The sequence below is a fragment of the Aplidium turbinatum genome, chromosome 2 (assembly GCF_918807975.1).
Source record: "Aplidium turbinatum chromosome 2, kaAplTurb1.1, whole genome shotgun sequence".
In the NCBI taxonomy this organism is placed as follows: Eukaryota; Metazoa; Chordata; class Ascidiacea; order Aplousobranchia; family Polyclinidae; genus Aplidium; species Aplidium turbinatum.
This window is the reverse complement of record NC_137473.1, coordinates 51,780,478-51,795,566: the sequence shown is the minus strand read 5'-3', so window position 1 is coordinate 51,795,566 and position 15,089 is coordinate 51,780,478. Positions and strand designations below refer to the sequence as shown.

General features: G+C 38.4%; 2 protein-coding genes across 2 annotated transcripts; both read left to right on the top strand.

The window, feature by feature from the left end:
- The first annotated feature begins 1,248 nt into the window (after positions 1-1,248).
- LOC145765588 (serine protease 29-like) lies at positions 1,249-6,994 on the top strand. The gene is made up of 8 exons (XM_082577423.1): positions 1,249-1,397; positions 1,774-1,910; positions 2,842-2,977; positions 4,378-4,505; positions 4,925-5,135; positions 5,705-5,846; positions 6,044-6,182; positions 6,655-6,994. Exons 1-8 carry the CDS (start codon positions 1,313-1,315, stop codon positions 6,808-6,810), a joined length of 1,134 nt encoding a protein of 377 aa, XP_082433549.1. The 5' UTR covers positions 1,249-1,312; the 3' UTR covers positions 6,811-6,994.
- A 5,164-nt stretch (positions 6,995-12,158) lies between these two features.
- On the top strand, positions 12,159-14,971 carry LOC145764397 (4-galactosyl-N-acetylglucosaminide 3-alpha-L-fucosyltransferase FUT6-like). The gene is made up of 3 exons (XM_082576013.1): positions 12,159-12,535; positions 13,097-13,337; positions 14,067-14,971. Exons 1-3 carry the CDS (start codon positions 12,159-12,161, stop codon positions 14,661-14,663), a joined length of 1,215 nt encoding a protein of 404 aa, XP_082432139.1. The 3' UTR covers positions 14,664-14,971.
- The last annotated feature ends 118 nt before the right edge of the window (positions 14,972-15,089 follow it).

The following is a 15,089-nucleotide window of genomic DNA, read 5'->3' as shown; positions in this document are numbered from 1 at the left end:
TATAGGCTGTGAACTACTGAGGGCGACCGAAAGAAAGGAACTGACCACCCTACACTCGTTAGTGCCGATAGCTTTGTACAAGGAAAACCTTACCTTCTCATTTCCGGATGCTTGGATCAACTGTGGGAATCACCTTTATGTCTCCGTTTGGGTCCCAGTTCCGTTGGTAAGAAATCTATGGCGTAAAGCACAAAAGCAGTGAAGATAATTCAAAAAAAATAAACTGACTCAGTGACTCAGCACAAGTATGGTACGAAATTCGCTAAAAACCATAACAGTTATAAAAAAGCAGCAAGTGAACCATTTTACTATTATTACTCGTAACAGCACTCAATATGCAGTTTATAAAGTGTTTTTAAAGTTTGAGAATTTGATTACTCCGACAAGTGAAAAATGTATTAATTTAAATCCAAAGGTTAAGCTAATGAGTCAATATTGTGCGCAAAACGTTAACCTTTAATCCTGAGAATTTTTCAAAACAAGTAATAAAACTAAAAAAAAGGGAACGCAGTTTATAAACGAACGAATTGTAACTACCTGGTGCACATTAGCCTCTCAGGTTTGATAGCGCACCAGAGTACAAAAACTGGAAAATGGAAATTTTATTGCCGGTCCGCTTTGCTTTGTTACAAACTGGCTAAAATAATGAATTATTATTTTTTATAAATATAGGTGAAATTTTATGATTTACATGCAGACCAATTAATTTGTTTTACAATTTTAGGTATTTTTTCTGTCTTCGTTTATTTTACTGGTTTAATAACAGTCCCATAGACATAAACTTCTTTAAATCATTTTAAACCCCTTACCTTACCCTATGGACATAGGCTAATCCCCTCTAAACCGGCCCTTAGTTGAAAAACCTTTGGCGATTCCGTTTTCTAATTAGCAAATGATGACAGTGCAAAGCTAGAAAGGGCGCCGGTCCGACACCAACTTAGAGCACACGGTCTTGCCTTCGCCACTGCATTAAATGGCGTGCTAGTAGGTGGACACAAAAATTGGCTTTCTTGCTTTCCAGGTCTTCTAACCAAAACTTTTTATTTCCATACGCCTGGTCCCAGGATGTGGCAAATCAGGAAACGATTCTACAGCAGCTTGAAATATGAAAAATTACGATTTATTTCAAATTTGTGACTCTAATTGTATAAATCTTGAAAGAACGTTGCGTATCTGAAATGTTTTACATGTCACCGTATGAATTTATATTATTGGCCCAAAACATTAAAACTTATTTCTCCAGAGCAGATACCGTATTTACAAACCATAGGAATTTTATTCTTCTGTTGCTTGATACAATTGAGTTAAAACAATGAAAATTTCATTTGCTTTGCTTTGTTTGGTGGCGATGCTGCAAGCTACCCCGTTTGCAAGGGGCGACTATTCCATAGATACAGGTCAGTGGTCTGGTAAGGAAGCTGTATAATTAAGTGAAAAGAAACTACAAAAAACAAACTTAAATAGCTTCTTTACCGTGAAAACTTTTATGAACTTTTTAAGGATTTCTTTTTACTTGAACATTTGCACACCTTGCATGTCACCAGTGTAAGCTACCCAAAGTAATCAAAAAAAAGATAAGTTATTTTGCTTGTAAAGTGAATTCACTTTCTGCAGAACATAAAGTAATGCCCAACCTGTTTTATCTGTGGCAGACAGTTAGGAGATAGGAGGTAATTATTTAATTGAAGTCTATATTAACTTACATTAAATGTATAAAAAACACAAAATAAATAAAATAATTTTTTTAATCAAATCGCTTATTTTATCATTTAGAGCCCCGCTGCGGAGAGACCACTGTTTACAGCAGCGCCAATAGAAGAGTGAGAAGAGTGGTTGGAGGAGGTCCTGCGATAAAGGGAGCCTGGCCATGGGTCGCAATCATAGCAAACAGAAGATCAAATATTGTTGAAGTAAGTATTTCAAAATATAGATGTTACCTTAAATGGTTAGAGCGTTTACCTCTGCTTCAGTAGATCTGAGGTCGATACCCGATCGAGTCAGTGTTGAAAAAGCTTGATGCCATGATCAATTTTTAAATGTCAAAAATAAAATTGTGAGCATTGCAATGGGACAGATATCTGCAACTCTGTTTTCTTGGCCAACAAAGCAAAGAAATTTCATGGAATTACCGAACATGTATTTTATCTCATGGAGTAGCCGTATACAAGTTTGCCTACGACGTTAGAACGAACGTAAAATCATCAGATATTATAATAATTTTCCTAGCACGGTCGTCTACTTGGTGAAATAGAGAGAAGCGCTGACCGATAATCGAAAGGACTTCGGTTCGATTCCCTGCAAGAGCAGGACGTTGTACATCGGAAAAACACTCAATGACACGCTTGGATGTGGCTGCGAAAAATTGAATTCTTAACCTTTATAACTAAATCTTCACATACAGTATTGTGCAAAAACCTGTAGAGATTACGAGAAATATCATTTATGAGAGTAAGTTCATCAATCTGAAACCATCATCAGTCTACTTTCAAATACTTTCAAAACTATTCTAGTTTTTATAGTCTCATCCAGTAAATTGTTGTAGAATTGTCGGCTGCATAGCTGAGTGGTGAGAGCCCTGGAACGGTAATCGCAAGAGCGCCGGTTCGACACCACTCAAGAACATGCGGCTGTGTCTTTGGCAGGACACTAAAAGGCATGCCTGAAGGTGGACATGAAGATTTACTTCCTTGCCTTCCCGTCCACTTAATCTAAATCTTCAAAAACCGGGTGTAAACCTGGATACGACAAACAAAAATCATCAGCCTAGTTTCAAATACTTTCAAAACCATTCTAGTTTTTATAATCGCATCTAAAAAGTTAAAGTTAGCGATTTCAATTTAGACTTTGAACACTGGCTTGAGTGGAGGTGGTTCACTGATCAACAACAGATGGATCCTGACTGCTGGGCATGTTGTTTCGGGCCTTCTTGCCAGACATCATCACACCAACATCAGTGAAAATGTTATCATAGCTCTTGGTGAGAAGTTATTGTTTAATATCGATTTGTCATCAAGCCATCATCATTTTTGATGTTTAACTTTCTATCATTAAACTACAGTAGAAATTTTGTTATATTTCTTGGTTAGAATCTTGGTTAGATGATGTATTTTTGAAAAGTTGATTTGTGGTACAAAACTTAAATTTTGCGCTGAGAAGATTTTTATAGCTCGGTGCTGCAGATTCTTTTCTTCTATTTGTAAATACCTTATCCCTGACCTTACCACATTTAGGTTTACTTTATTCTAACGACAAGCTCCTAAAGAGAGTCAGACGAAAAGAACTGCAGCTTTGAGCTATGAAAATCCTAATTCTTTTTATGACGAATAACAATAATCTTGTACAGTACTTTGTTCTTTCGGAATAGGATTGTAATTTTCGTTTTGGGTTCTTGTTTGTTCGAGATCGCTTACCTTTATTTTTACTATCCCAAGCCAATATTTCAAAATATCAAGCCAGTATGATACTTTTGAAGTCATTTAGTTAACTTTACACACAGACTTCAGATACATTTGTTAATTGACTCAAGTTCACGGTGTTGAATATTTAAAGCACTATACTCTATGCTGAACTTGAAGATAATATTAACACATTTATTAGCGTCATGTCGATGTAGTTGTGTGATAAAGACAAGGTGTCACCGCAAACACCAAAAGGTTTCTTTTTTACATGTATCAATGTTGCTAAACGTCAAAAAGATGCAAAAATAGCAACTTTTGCCAGCTGGAAAAGGGGTGATAGCATTGAATATTCTATCGAAAATGACAAATTGAGTTTTTTACGTACTCCCACAATATAGGCCTACGTTAAGTTTAACCAACTCCACCGTACCATACAATTCTCGGTAGCCAATTGTAACAAGAATTGAAAGTGATAGACACCAGTGTTTCTCCTAATAGGTCGAGCTCATCAGCATCGCACCACTAATTCGTGCCACAGAATATCGACAGTGTAGCTTAGTTGGTTGGTTTGGAATCTTTATCCTCGGGCTGACAAAGCCTTGATTGGTTATTCCGGTAGTTTCGCATACTTGTAGAGGCTCTTGACGCAGGGCCGATTACCGAGATTGGCAGAGTGAAATTTTCTGATTGTTGAAGTGTTGTTGCCAGGAAATTATTCCATTCACTAGGTGCCGCTGAATGGAGAGCAGTCCTGAAAATGCGTTGCTCAAGCGCACATACCGAGAGTCGAACTTACGCCGCGTGATCTTGAACCGTGCGCGTAACCACTGAGCTAACAGGGCGGACAACACAGACAATAGCTACTGCGCGATTCTAAAAAAGTGCCCAGTGTCAAGAAAAGTTTCAAACAGCGAGAATGAAAACAAACATAGTCAACATAATTAATCTAAAGCAAACATAATATACACACATTTTCCAGGTTACAACCATCTTCCTGACATCGATGCATATCAGAATCGCGATGGTCAGCTATTCAAGCCTGAAAAAGTGCTCACTCATCCAAATTACGACTTCAAGACTGGGTTATTCGATTATGACGTTGGTCTGGTACGTAGATTGAACATCAATGGTATCTAAGTGAAAAGTAAATGGGATTTATAGGGGTCGTGGTTACGGAGGAACGAAATAGGTCAATGAAGCTAAGGGTGTAGCTAGCACCCTTAGCTAGCACCCAAACAGTAGGTAACTCAGCTCTCTGGTAAGTCAATACATAAAAAAAAACTGAGTCTATGCAACCAGTAGGTTTACTCGGTTTGGTTAACTATGATTTATGTAACTTTATTATCATCAAGAACAGGCCATGCCGCTGCTAGGAGATAGCCTACCGCCCTACACATATCTTCGACATCATTCTTCCTTTCGTTGTTCTCATCCAGGTGACACCACTCAGTCCGACATCAATCCGCCATCTTCTTTAAAAATCTCCGGAATCCATTCCGTTGTTATATTTCACTAATCATTTTTAGATTCGAATTGGAACTGAAGTAGGTCTTGATGGAGAATTATTGATTGATTTGGATGAAAGTTCCGGGGGTTCTGTTGTGCTTAATCAATACATTCGTCCAGTGTGCTTGCCTTGTACCGGTACTTGTGTCACCCCGAAAGATTTGGTTCTTGAAAATGGGACTAGTTTGCTCACTGGTGAAGAAACTGAAGAAGAAGCTTGTGCAATTGAAGGTAAAACTGACGTATTAGTGCAGTGATTCTCCACCAATTAGCTTGTTAGCACCACATTAAAATTACCAATCGGTTCTAGTACCCCTGCTATACCTATAATGTAATATTTTGGTTAAACGCCCAACAAACAAACAAACATGGCTTCATGCGTTTTTGTATGATTAACCCTAATGATTGAGCATCCACGCACCCCCTGGGAACAGGTCTCACATCTCTTGGTGGTGCGTGCACCCCTGGTGAAGAACCCCTTAGTAGGTCATATGATAATCTTGATAAATAGTATATAACTTAGTAGCTAAGTTTGGCAATAAACTACTGCGTAGGCCAAAAAGGTGAATACTGTTTGTAATTTTTACGAATAGCCCAGCATGTTACAAAGTTCTCACTGGTAGTGGTAACTTTCTAGTGGGTCATTAACATTTTGCTTGTGCAGTGTCTTGTTCTACTGATAGCCTAAATTGTGACTTGCGCTGAGAAAGAACGTTTCTTTCATAATTTGAAATAAATGATGGTAGCTCAAACTAAGTATTAATTGGGACTTGTGGTGAAACGTTTCTGTAATTTTTCAGGTGCTTGGCTGACAGGCCGATCAAGTCCCCATGACAATGTGGAAGCGGTGGTTATTGGGTTTGGGGTGACTACAGGCATAGAGAGTCTTACTTTGGCCAAAACCTTGCAGCAGGGTCTATTGAAAATACAAAACGATACAGAGTAAGTTAATTTACAAAAAAATATTGAGTAGGCTATGTGATTTTACCAAAGTTTAAGATTCCAAATTATAGAACAACAGAAAATACGACGCTGCCAATTCATGACGTCAGCATAGTTCCCGTCTCATGGTCCAAGTTCAACGGTCAACAATTATCTTGTAGCCGTTATTTTTGTTTGTAATCTTGTGTCTTCTTCAGATGCCAAGATTTTTGGACAAAAACTGGTTCTTCAAGCATTCGAAATTTTACACCACAAATGATTTGCGCCCGATCTGGCTCTGATGACGTTGACACAGACTCGTGTATCGGGGACGCTGGGAATGGTCTTTTTCGAGAGGTGAGGGGATGATCTTTTTCAACAGATTGATCAGGCTTGATCAGTTGTGACTTCTCATATGAACTCCTTACAGTTTGTTTAGTCTTTTGTTTTTACTGGTATTTCCGGCATGCTTTTCCTTCCTGTAATTTGCTTAATATTGTCAAAATATTTCATTTTTGTTGTCCATTTGTTCGTTTGCCTTGCACCTTCCCAGGCAACATTCAATTTTGAAGATAGATAGATAATGTTGGTGGGCTTTTTGGTTGAAAGTTTTATTACAACTTTATTACCGAATCAAAGATTGCAATACTGAAATGATTTTCCGGATATTGTCAGCTGCATTGTTCTGCAAAAACTCTGTATGTTGATTGTTTAGTCCATGTTCATCAAAACGATAAGTAGCATACCATGGCCTGTATCCACAGGAAGTTTTCTTTCTTTACCATTAGATAATTTAAACTACTATGTTTATGACATCACAAATATTCAGATATTGAACGCGAATGGTCGACGTTGCTGGGTTGAAGTTGGGATCGTTTCCTTTGGAATCGGATGTGCTATACGCGAAGGAAACTACACGTACCCGGGCTATTACACAGACGTTTCAAGAGTGTTTCCGTGGATAAAAGAAACAATGCAGAACTAAACCTGATAAACAGACTACACTATGATAAAAAATCAATAAAGAAAAATGGTTTAATAATAAAATGTTAATTTATGTTGTTTCATTTGCACCTGTTTTTACTCACAAGCGCCATCTAACGTGTTCTGTTTGTCGTATCAAATTTACAAAAATTATGCTTTTGAACATCATAATAAAAAAGCCTACGCCTGCTGTAATTAGATCTGTTCAAACTTCATTGGTAGCTGTAGAGGAATTAGGTCAAACAAGCAGAAAGTTTTAGTCAGCTCTATGTACGCTCACAATATCAAGACGCTAGGCTAGAGTAAAGTAGGGCCAGGGCCTATGAGAGGGGGGTACGGAGGGTACGGCGTACCCTTGAGGGCCCAGGCTTGTGTTTGTTGGGGGGCCCGAAATTGTTTACGCGCAAAAATGTTTAGTGAAAACCATCTTAAACGACTGATTTCAAACACAAAAGTTGTTATTTTTTAGTCCTGGGGGGCCCGTAATCTAGAAAAAAGGGCCCAGAAAGATAATCGAGTGCCTTTCGAGCAAATTAGGGGCCCAAAGTGGTGATTTAATGCTTTACGTGCAAAAATATTCTGTTAAAAGCACCCTAAATTAAATCATAAAAGTTAGTTATTCTCCTGTCCTGGGGGGGGGGGGGGGGGGGGAGGGACATAGTGTAGCAAAAGCAGGTTTGAGAAAAACCCGAGCAAAAAGCCCGGGTGTTTTTTTTGTTTTTTTGTTTTTTTTTAAAAACTATTTGACAGAGTTAGTTTCACGCTTATTTCACTTCAAAATGAATTTCGAAGTTAAAGCAGGAACCAGAGAATACTTTCGGAGCGGGACCGGAGCCGGAGTCAAAAAAAGTGACTTCTCTCGTTCACCTCTGCTAGTGCTGGGCATGTGGTGAATGCAAAAGTTAATGAAGAAAGGTTAGGAATTAGGATTGGTCAGATGATTAACTTGATTATGTTTTAACAAGATGTTATGTTTGAGCCTTGGTAGAGCGCTTGGCTTGTACCAGATACATATAACACTCAGTAACGTTACGGTAATGAATTTAACATTAAACACACAAAAAAAATGAAAAAAACTACTAAATCCAACGTTTTCGACATGACATACCGGTAGTGCAGGGGTTCCCAAACTGGGGTACATGTACCCCCAGGGGTGCATTTCGACTTTTCAAGGGGTACATTAGATTAAGTATAAGGATATTCTTTCCATAACTTTTAATCTGCCTTAGTCTTGGTGAAGTCGAAGTTGCATATGTTAGGAATCTTTTCACCGCGAACGCTCAGACACTGCAGGCTGGGACAGAGATGCAAGAGGAACTGATTGAACTCCAACATGATGGCTTTGCACGCTTTGCTCTTTGTGAACTCTGAGAGAAATTTGAGTGATTTTTGATTTACGATGTGCAAGTCGTACAAAAAGATTGCGGAACCTGCTATTCATGCATTGTTGTTGTTTCCATCAACATGGTTGTGCGAGTCAACATTTTCAGTGCTGCTTGGAATCAAATCAAACACAGATCACAGCTCAAAACACCTGAACATGATCTTCGTTGTGGTGTTGCTAATGTTTCACCTCGTATTAATGAGCTTGTTGCTAAAAAGCAGGCTCATCCAACACATTAGCTAGGATTGTTGGGCTTATTCAGCCGATATATTGTTTGTTTGATTGTAGTGTTTGTTTAACCTTGGATTACATTGTTATGAATAACTTTGTGTGCTTTGATTGGTACAAAACATCATGTATGCAGTCTTCTAATGCAGCTCTACTGTTAATTTGTTGCAATATCTAAACTTTCTAAAGCCAAAAATATGAGAAAATTTTGGGGGTACACGAGCGAATCTATAAATTGACCAAAGGGTACCGATGAACAGAAAGTTTGGGAACCCCTGCGGTAGTGTCTTCTTCAGAAATAATTATAGCCTAAGCTACATCTAAGAAAAATAAAAAAATGAATTTAAAAATTGCACATTAAAGATGTACAATAAGCGACACCTCTCAACAGCAGTACAGCACCAATGCACCATCAATAACTGACACACGAATTCAATGCAAGATACAGAAATTGGCGAGGGTCAGATCACATTTTATGCACAACACAAAATAATAGTTTTATTGCAGCCTGATACTATTATTGCGCACAGATGTACAATTCTGCAGTAAAAATGTTGTGTGGTGTGCAATACGCCTAAGCAGACATCACACTTTTTGCCCAAGACAAAGGGGGTCCGGAGTGAGAGGGGGGCCCGGAATAACTCTTCGTACCCCAAGTGAAAATTTCTCTCAGAGGCCCTGAGTAGGGTAGGCTACTTTAGAACAATAAAATTACATTGGCGTCTATGGAACCATAAACAACTTTAGCATTTCAGTTAGTATCTCCATTTTTGCAAAATTGTCTTGCTTGTTTCGCTCGCTCAATCGTTTAGGTTAGCCAACCGTGCAAGGTTAAGCGCGTTTTGAGTCAATAGCGAATGTAAGGCAAGAGAAAATTAAATAGGTATTTGCAATATTAACAATTAAAGGGTGTGTCACAAAAAAAGAATTTTTGTACTTTAAAAACTACCAAAACAAGATAAAATTGTCAAAAGTTTGTGGGTAAAGACTAAAGCCCCAGCGGACCCGCCTTATCCTTTAGAATTTTTTAGAGTTCAATTTATTTAGAATTCATTTTCTTTTTCTTTCATTTTTAGTTCATTAGAACTTGTTTTCCATTTTTTCTTTCTAATTTTGTATCGAGAGAACTCGCTGTTCAGTGGGGAATCCAGGAAGGGGTGTGCGATTGGGACGTAGAGTTTACCTACAAAATCAAGTCCAGAGACTTTTATTTTGGAAAAGTGTTAGCAGACAAAGAGCAGTTAGCGGTAATTTACAACATGTTGCAGATTGACAAGATTGGACTATAACGGACGATATACGATCTTTCCCATTTCTGGTTGCACCGAAGACAATTTGAAACAATATTGCCAATCCAGAGTAGAGCAGTAGGCTATTGTATTGACGTAGTGTTCGAGCCGCGTTTTACTTCCTAGAATCGCCGCGTTCATTCAACACAGTCTAGCGTGACTGAATGATCACTCGCGTACCCATAGTAGTTTCTAACATTAACTAACGTTTTAATTAAGTTAAACTGATCCACAGCGGGTGTACAACTATGGGCTGTATACTGTTACCCACGCCTCGGTTTGTCTAATGTCAATAAAAAGCTAATATTACAAAGCATATTTGGTTAGATCTCCATCAACGACTGTGTGTTAATTTTCGCACATCTACTATAAAGCGTACTCTTGCAAGGTTATATTCTCAGTGAAGTCTAGTTGACAGAGCCTATTGGTGGCATAAGGAGTAAGCTAGAACTAAATTAAGTTACAAAAAGCTGTAAGGTCAGAGAGTCAACAAACCAACCAAGCAAAGTTGGTCATTTTTTCTTGCGCAAATCTGTAGCCTAAGTGTAAAATTTTATGTTATTTCAAATAACTGTGACAGAAACCACACATAGTCAAAAGCTTTGGTAAACAATTGCATGTAGGCTACCATGTAAGTTATTTTTTCACAGGCCATGGCATAGCCATAGAGATGATGATAATGTTTCCGTTAGCCCTTCGTTTTCGAAGATGGCCAATGAGTCTGAATTAGGCATTAATATGTGATTGGCGTGCGTAGATGACTGAGTAGGCCAATCTATGCGATGAAGCTTCTGCAGGCAGGGGCGTTGACAGGGGGTCTATGTGGTACTTTTGGACCCGGGCCCGGAATATTTAAGGGATCCGGATTTAAAAAATTCCCAGCGACTTCAAACATTATCAAGATCTTGATATAATCAGATCTAAAGGAATTGCCATCAGAGGTTAAAACAGCCATTTCAGCCACCAGATGGTAAAGTACCGGGCCCCCTTCTGGGTACCTGGCCCACTTCAGCTTTCTGGTGGTAAAATAGCCACTTCAGCCACCAAACAGTAAAATAAGAATTTAGTTTAGTATTGTGATTTCCCTAACCACGAATATTACCCGAAACACGAATTTCAAAATAAACAAGCTAATATTTGTTCAAACTCAAAAACTGAAATGGCCCAGGTAAGAAGTTTGCTATCCCTATTTCTGCACTAAAAATTAGACCAAAACCGCTTTTCAGATTGCAGCAATCAGCAAATGTTTGACCTAAGCCCAAACACCTTTCCCAAATCAAATTGAAAACTTTCTGACTGTCTGCACTAACTTTGCTGTAAATTTTCTTCTGGTGAGCCTAGAATGACCAGTGAAAAATCAATGTAATCGGGAAGTAATACTGTAACGCCATGTGACAAATAAAAGTTCAAAAAAGCAACCACTAGATAAAGATAGTAAGTTTTACGGTTCAAGAAATTTTAAGATCGCGCAAGATTTGTTAAATGACCATGCTTAAACGACATCAATGAAAGTTTGTACACAACCTTTATATCTATAACATTGTTGATGAAGGGGGCCCTAAAATAAATTGGTACCGGGCCTGAGAAATCCTGTTAACGGCCGTGTCTGCAGGATAAACACGGGAGGATAGTTGGCTAGTTCTTTTTAAGGCTAGAGCTTTGGCTGTTCTCGTTTTTTTTGACAGCAGAGAAAGCGTAGGCTACATTGTTTCTGGCATAGCTAGTGTTTAAATTAAAGCATGGAATTAGCATAAAAGTGTCCAAATAAAGCTTTTTTTACCGAAAATTTTCAGTCATCAAAATGGCAGAACTGTGCGTGGAACAACAATTCGTTAATGCTGTTTCAAGATAGTTTCAGTTTGTTTCGAAGAGTCGTAGTTAATACTTAATAGGAATATGTGACAGAAACAGAGGGAATACTTCCGTCGCTTGGTCATGGAACCAAGTTACAATGAGCCACTGCACCTTGCACTCTTGGTCAATCAAGCGATCACATGAGTGACGTATTTCGATTGTATGAGATATGAACGACTTAAAAATTAGAAGTACGATAGGCTACGTCAAAACGAAACTTAGGCTAATTTTGATTCTGTACAATTTTTTTTATTATTTTTCTTCTGGTTAAGTTTAAAGTGGAGGTGGCACACTTTCACAGAATTGCTGTGAACAAACAATGGCCTTCTATGGTTTACCATTATGAACTAAAACCCAACATATGCAAATTGCAGTTCTAAAGATCCGTTATTGCCGTTGAAGCAGTGTTGCTGGATGGCAAACTTTTTCTCCAATTTGAGAAAATTTCAAGATTGCTGAGAATAAAAACGCTACTTACCACAAGTGAAATTCTATTTAAAGGTACACTGCACTGAGAAATGAATAATGAAAAAAAATAAATTAAGTGGCAGTGGCGAAATGCATTTAGATTAACTTCCTGTTATATTCGTTAGGATGTTTGTGAGAAAATTAGGACGTTGCATCGGTGTTTTTCTTTTATCCGTGTGTGTATTAGAGATCCTGTATTTTCTTTATTCCATCGGATTGTATCCACCAGAAGAAAATACCTATTTAACTCTGAAACCGAACATCTTTGCTTCTTTGGATCAAGAAAAAAAGTTAACACATAAGCTTAATTCTCCTAACCACGACCCAAATGTAATCCTGCTTTGGGGGAAAAGATGGGGTGGAAGAGAAGCTTGGCCCCCGGAAGGTGACACATGGGGTAAATGCATGGTAACCTACGATCGAACAAGAATCTCTGAAGCAAAAGCGGTTATCTTTCACTCAACTACCATTAAAGCTGCGGATTTTCCTTGGCGTTATGACAGGTAGGGTACTAGGGTAGGCCTAGTATACAATTCTATCATCATCATGTTTTTTATTTCTGGCAATCATAGCAAAACAAAAACGATTTCTCTAGCCATGACATAGATTTGGAATAACGTTAGCGACAAAACGGAAACGTTGATACGTGCTCGAGAGAGAAATGATTTTTTAAATAGGCTACTACAAGGATTTTGGCACGCCGCGATCGCAACACCTTCGATGCCAACTCTAATGTGGAACCAAGTTATTCAAAATTCTTTACAAAAAAGTTTCATTCAATCCAGGTAGCTGAGAAGGTAGGTACGGTCAGGGTCGTTGAGAGGGTAGGCTACTTTGGACGCGTTGCCAATCAGATTAAGACACAAATTAAGACAGTTTTAAAAAAGCGAACTATATCCAAATAATACGCGGTGATTTCTTCAAGTTCCCGGGCCTCTTGGAAAGGTTACGGACCCCTAAAATCACCCTGGGTCCAAAAGTATCCCCTGGACCCCCCCTGTTAACGCTACTGTATACGATACAAATGCATGCAAAAGGTATTTTATTGATCTCATGAATTTCAGAAAACCGGAACAAATCTACATTTGGTGGAACAGTGAAACTCCAAGCTCGATGTTCAAGGAGCTCACATTGTCCCATGAAAGTATAGAGCCCTACAACAGTGGCTTCCTAAACTGGACGATGACGTACAGGCTTGACGCCGATGTGGTGTGGGGATACGGTTACCGGGGCGATCTATTGCAAAAAGTTACCAAAGGAAAATCAGCCGTTGATAAAATTATTTCAGAAAAAGAAAATCTGGCGGTAAGGAAGTTTGATTGTGACAAAGAAAAATGTTTAATACAAATTGCAAAGTTTACACATTTCAAAATGCATTCTTTTAAAGAACAAATTTTACAAAATTTCAGAGACAAATTGAAGAAGTTATCATCACTGTTGTAGCCTACCCCAGCCAGCAAATCAGTCCATTTTTACAAGGTCTCCAGATAACTGATTTTCTGTCTGGCACAGTGCGTTACGAAATTTGATTGATTATGGAAATCTTTAACCTCGGACTGAGCAAATTTCTTTGAGCTACTGTACATTCACACTGGGTGCCGTTGAATGGAAAGCTGTTCTTAAAATACGTTGCTCAAGCACACACCCCCAAAGCCAAACCAACGCGGCTTGATCTTGTGGTTTTTTCGTGTGCTAAGTCGGTGCTCAACCAACTGAGATAGCGACAGTTGTCAGTAAGATGAACTTACGATTCTTATTTGATTCTGACTGTATACTTTTCTTTAGACCAAAGGTTCTTAACGTTTTATTTTAGTTTACCCCTTTGAAGGTAATTCTATCACCAGCAAGTTAGATATATACCAGAACTAAAGAAATTTATTGTGTACCTTATTTTTCTGCTTTAGTAAATTTCTCGCCTGAGGGTTAGTTTATCTCCGGTTGACAAATTAAATCATCATTTATTCTGACTGAAGCGTGCAGTTATTTAACTGAAGATATTATATACAGTACATAATGAAATTTAATATTTTTCAGATGTGGGTCGTCAGTAACTGCAGATACACACCTTCCGCAACACGAAGAATGGACTATGTTGAAGCAATGGTGGCAGCTGGGCTGATTCTAACAAAAGGCGGTTCATGTTTTAATAAGCAGTTGTCCCGGGAAGAATTAAACAAAGCAGTACAGAAACACAAATTCTACTTTGCCTTCGAAAACGCTCTTCACTGCAGAGATTACATTACGGAAAAGTTTTGGCAAGTTGCGCTTGAAAACAATGCGGTACCAGTTGTAATGGGGCCGTTGAAAGAAGATGTTCTTAGAGTAGCTCCGTTAAACTCGTTCATTCATGTCAACGATTACAATTCTCCAGCAGATCTCGTAAAATATCTGCAACATCTTGATGAAGATGCAGATGAATACAGAAAGTATTTCTACTGGAGAGAAAATGAAGATATGAATGACACAGACATGATCAGATTTATAGAGAAAAGGCACCCAGGCATAAAACCACAGCAAAGGCCTCAAAATGTATGCGAAAGCGTGTTAAAGAATAAAAAAACTAAAATTATATCATCACTATATTCCGAAATATACGCAAATGATCCCAAGGAATGCTCATCAAATTCGTAACTTTTATTTATCAAGGCCGTAGAAAGGAAACTGTTTTTCTTATTTGTTCAACGCCAGTGTACGTAAAATTAATGCTCTGATTGTGACTTGTTTATCCCAGTTTTGTGACTTAGCACAGTGCTCCCTGAAAAGATGTCAGAACTGTGTAATTGCAGTGTGCAGGTGGATGAGAGTTGTTTTTATTAGCACCCAAGGCGCCTGGGGATAGTATTTAGCAGCGCTGGCTTTCGCCGAGTGGTTTGAAGATTTTAGATTTAAGTGGACGGAAGGCAAGGTAGCAAAATCTTCGGGTCAAACTTCAGGCATGACATAAACACACAGCCGCTTGCCTCAAAGCGGTGTAGAACACGTGCCCTTTCGAGCATTGGACCAATGTCTTCACAACTCGACTTCGAATTTGGTTAAAAGTCAATCTTTTATTCACAC

Excerpts from the sequence above, each read along its gene's own strand:
- LOC145764397 (XM_082576013.1), top strand. The coding sequence starts at position 12,159 with ATGTTTGTGAGAAAATTAGGACGTTGCATCGGTGTTTTTCTTTTATCC. Across the intron at positions 12,536-13,096 it reads TTTCCTTGGCGTTATGACAG|AAAACCGGAACAAATCTACA; the intron begins GTAGGGTACTAG and ends CATGAATTTCAG. Across the intron at positions 13,338-14,066 it reads CAGAAAAAGAAAATCTGGCG|ATGTGGGTCGTCAGTAACTG; the intron begins GTAAGGAAGTTT and ends AATATTTTTCAG.
- LOC145765588 (XM_082577423.1), top strand. The coding sequence starts at position 1,313 with ATGAAAATTTCATTTGCTTTGCTTTGTTTGGTGGCGATGCTGCAAGCT. Across the intron at positions 1,398-1,773 it reads CGACTATTCCATAGATACAG|AGCCCCGCTGCGGAGAGACC; the intron begins GTCAGTGGTCTG and ends TTTATCATTTAG. Across the intron at positions 6,183-6,654 it reads GGAATGGTCTTTTTCGAGAG|ATATTGAACGCGAATGGTCG; the intron begins GTGAGGGGATGA and ends ACAAATATTCAG.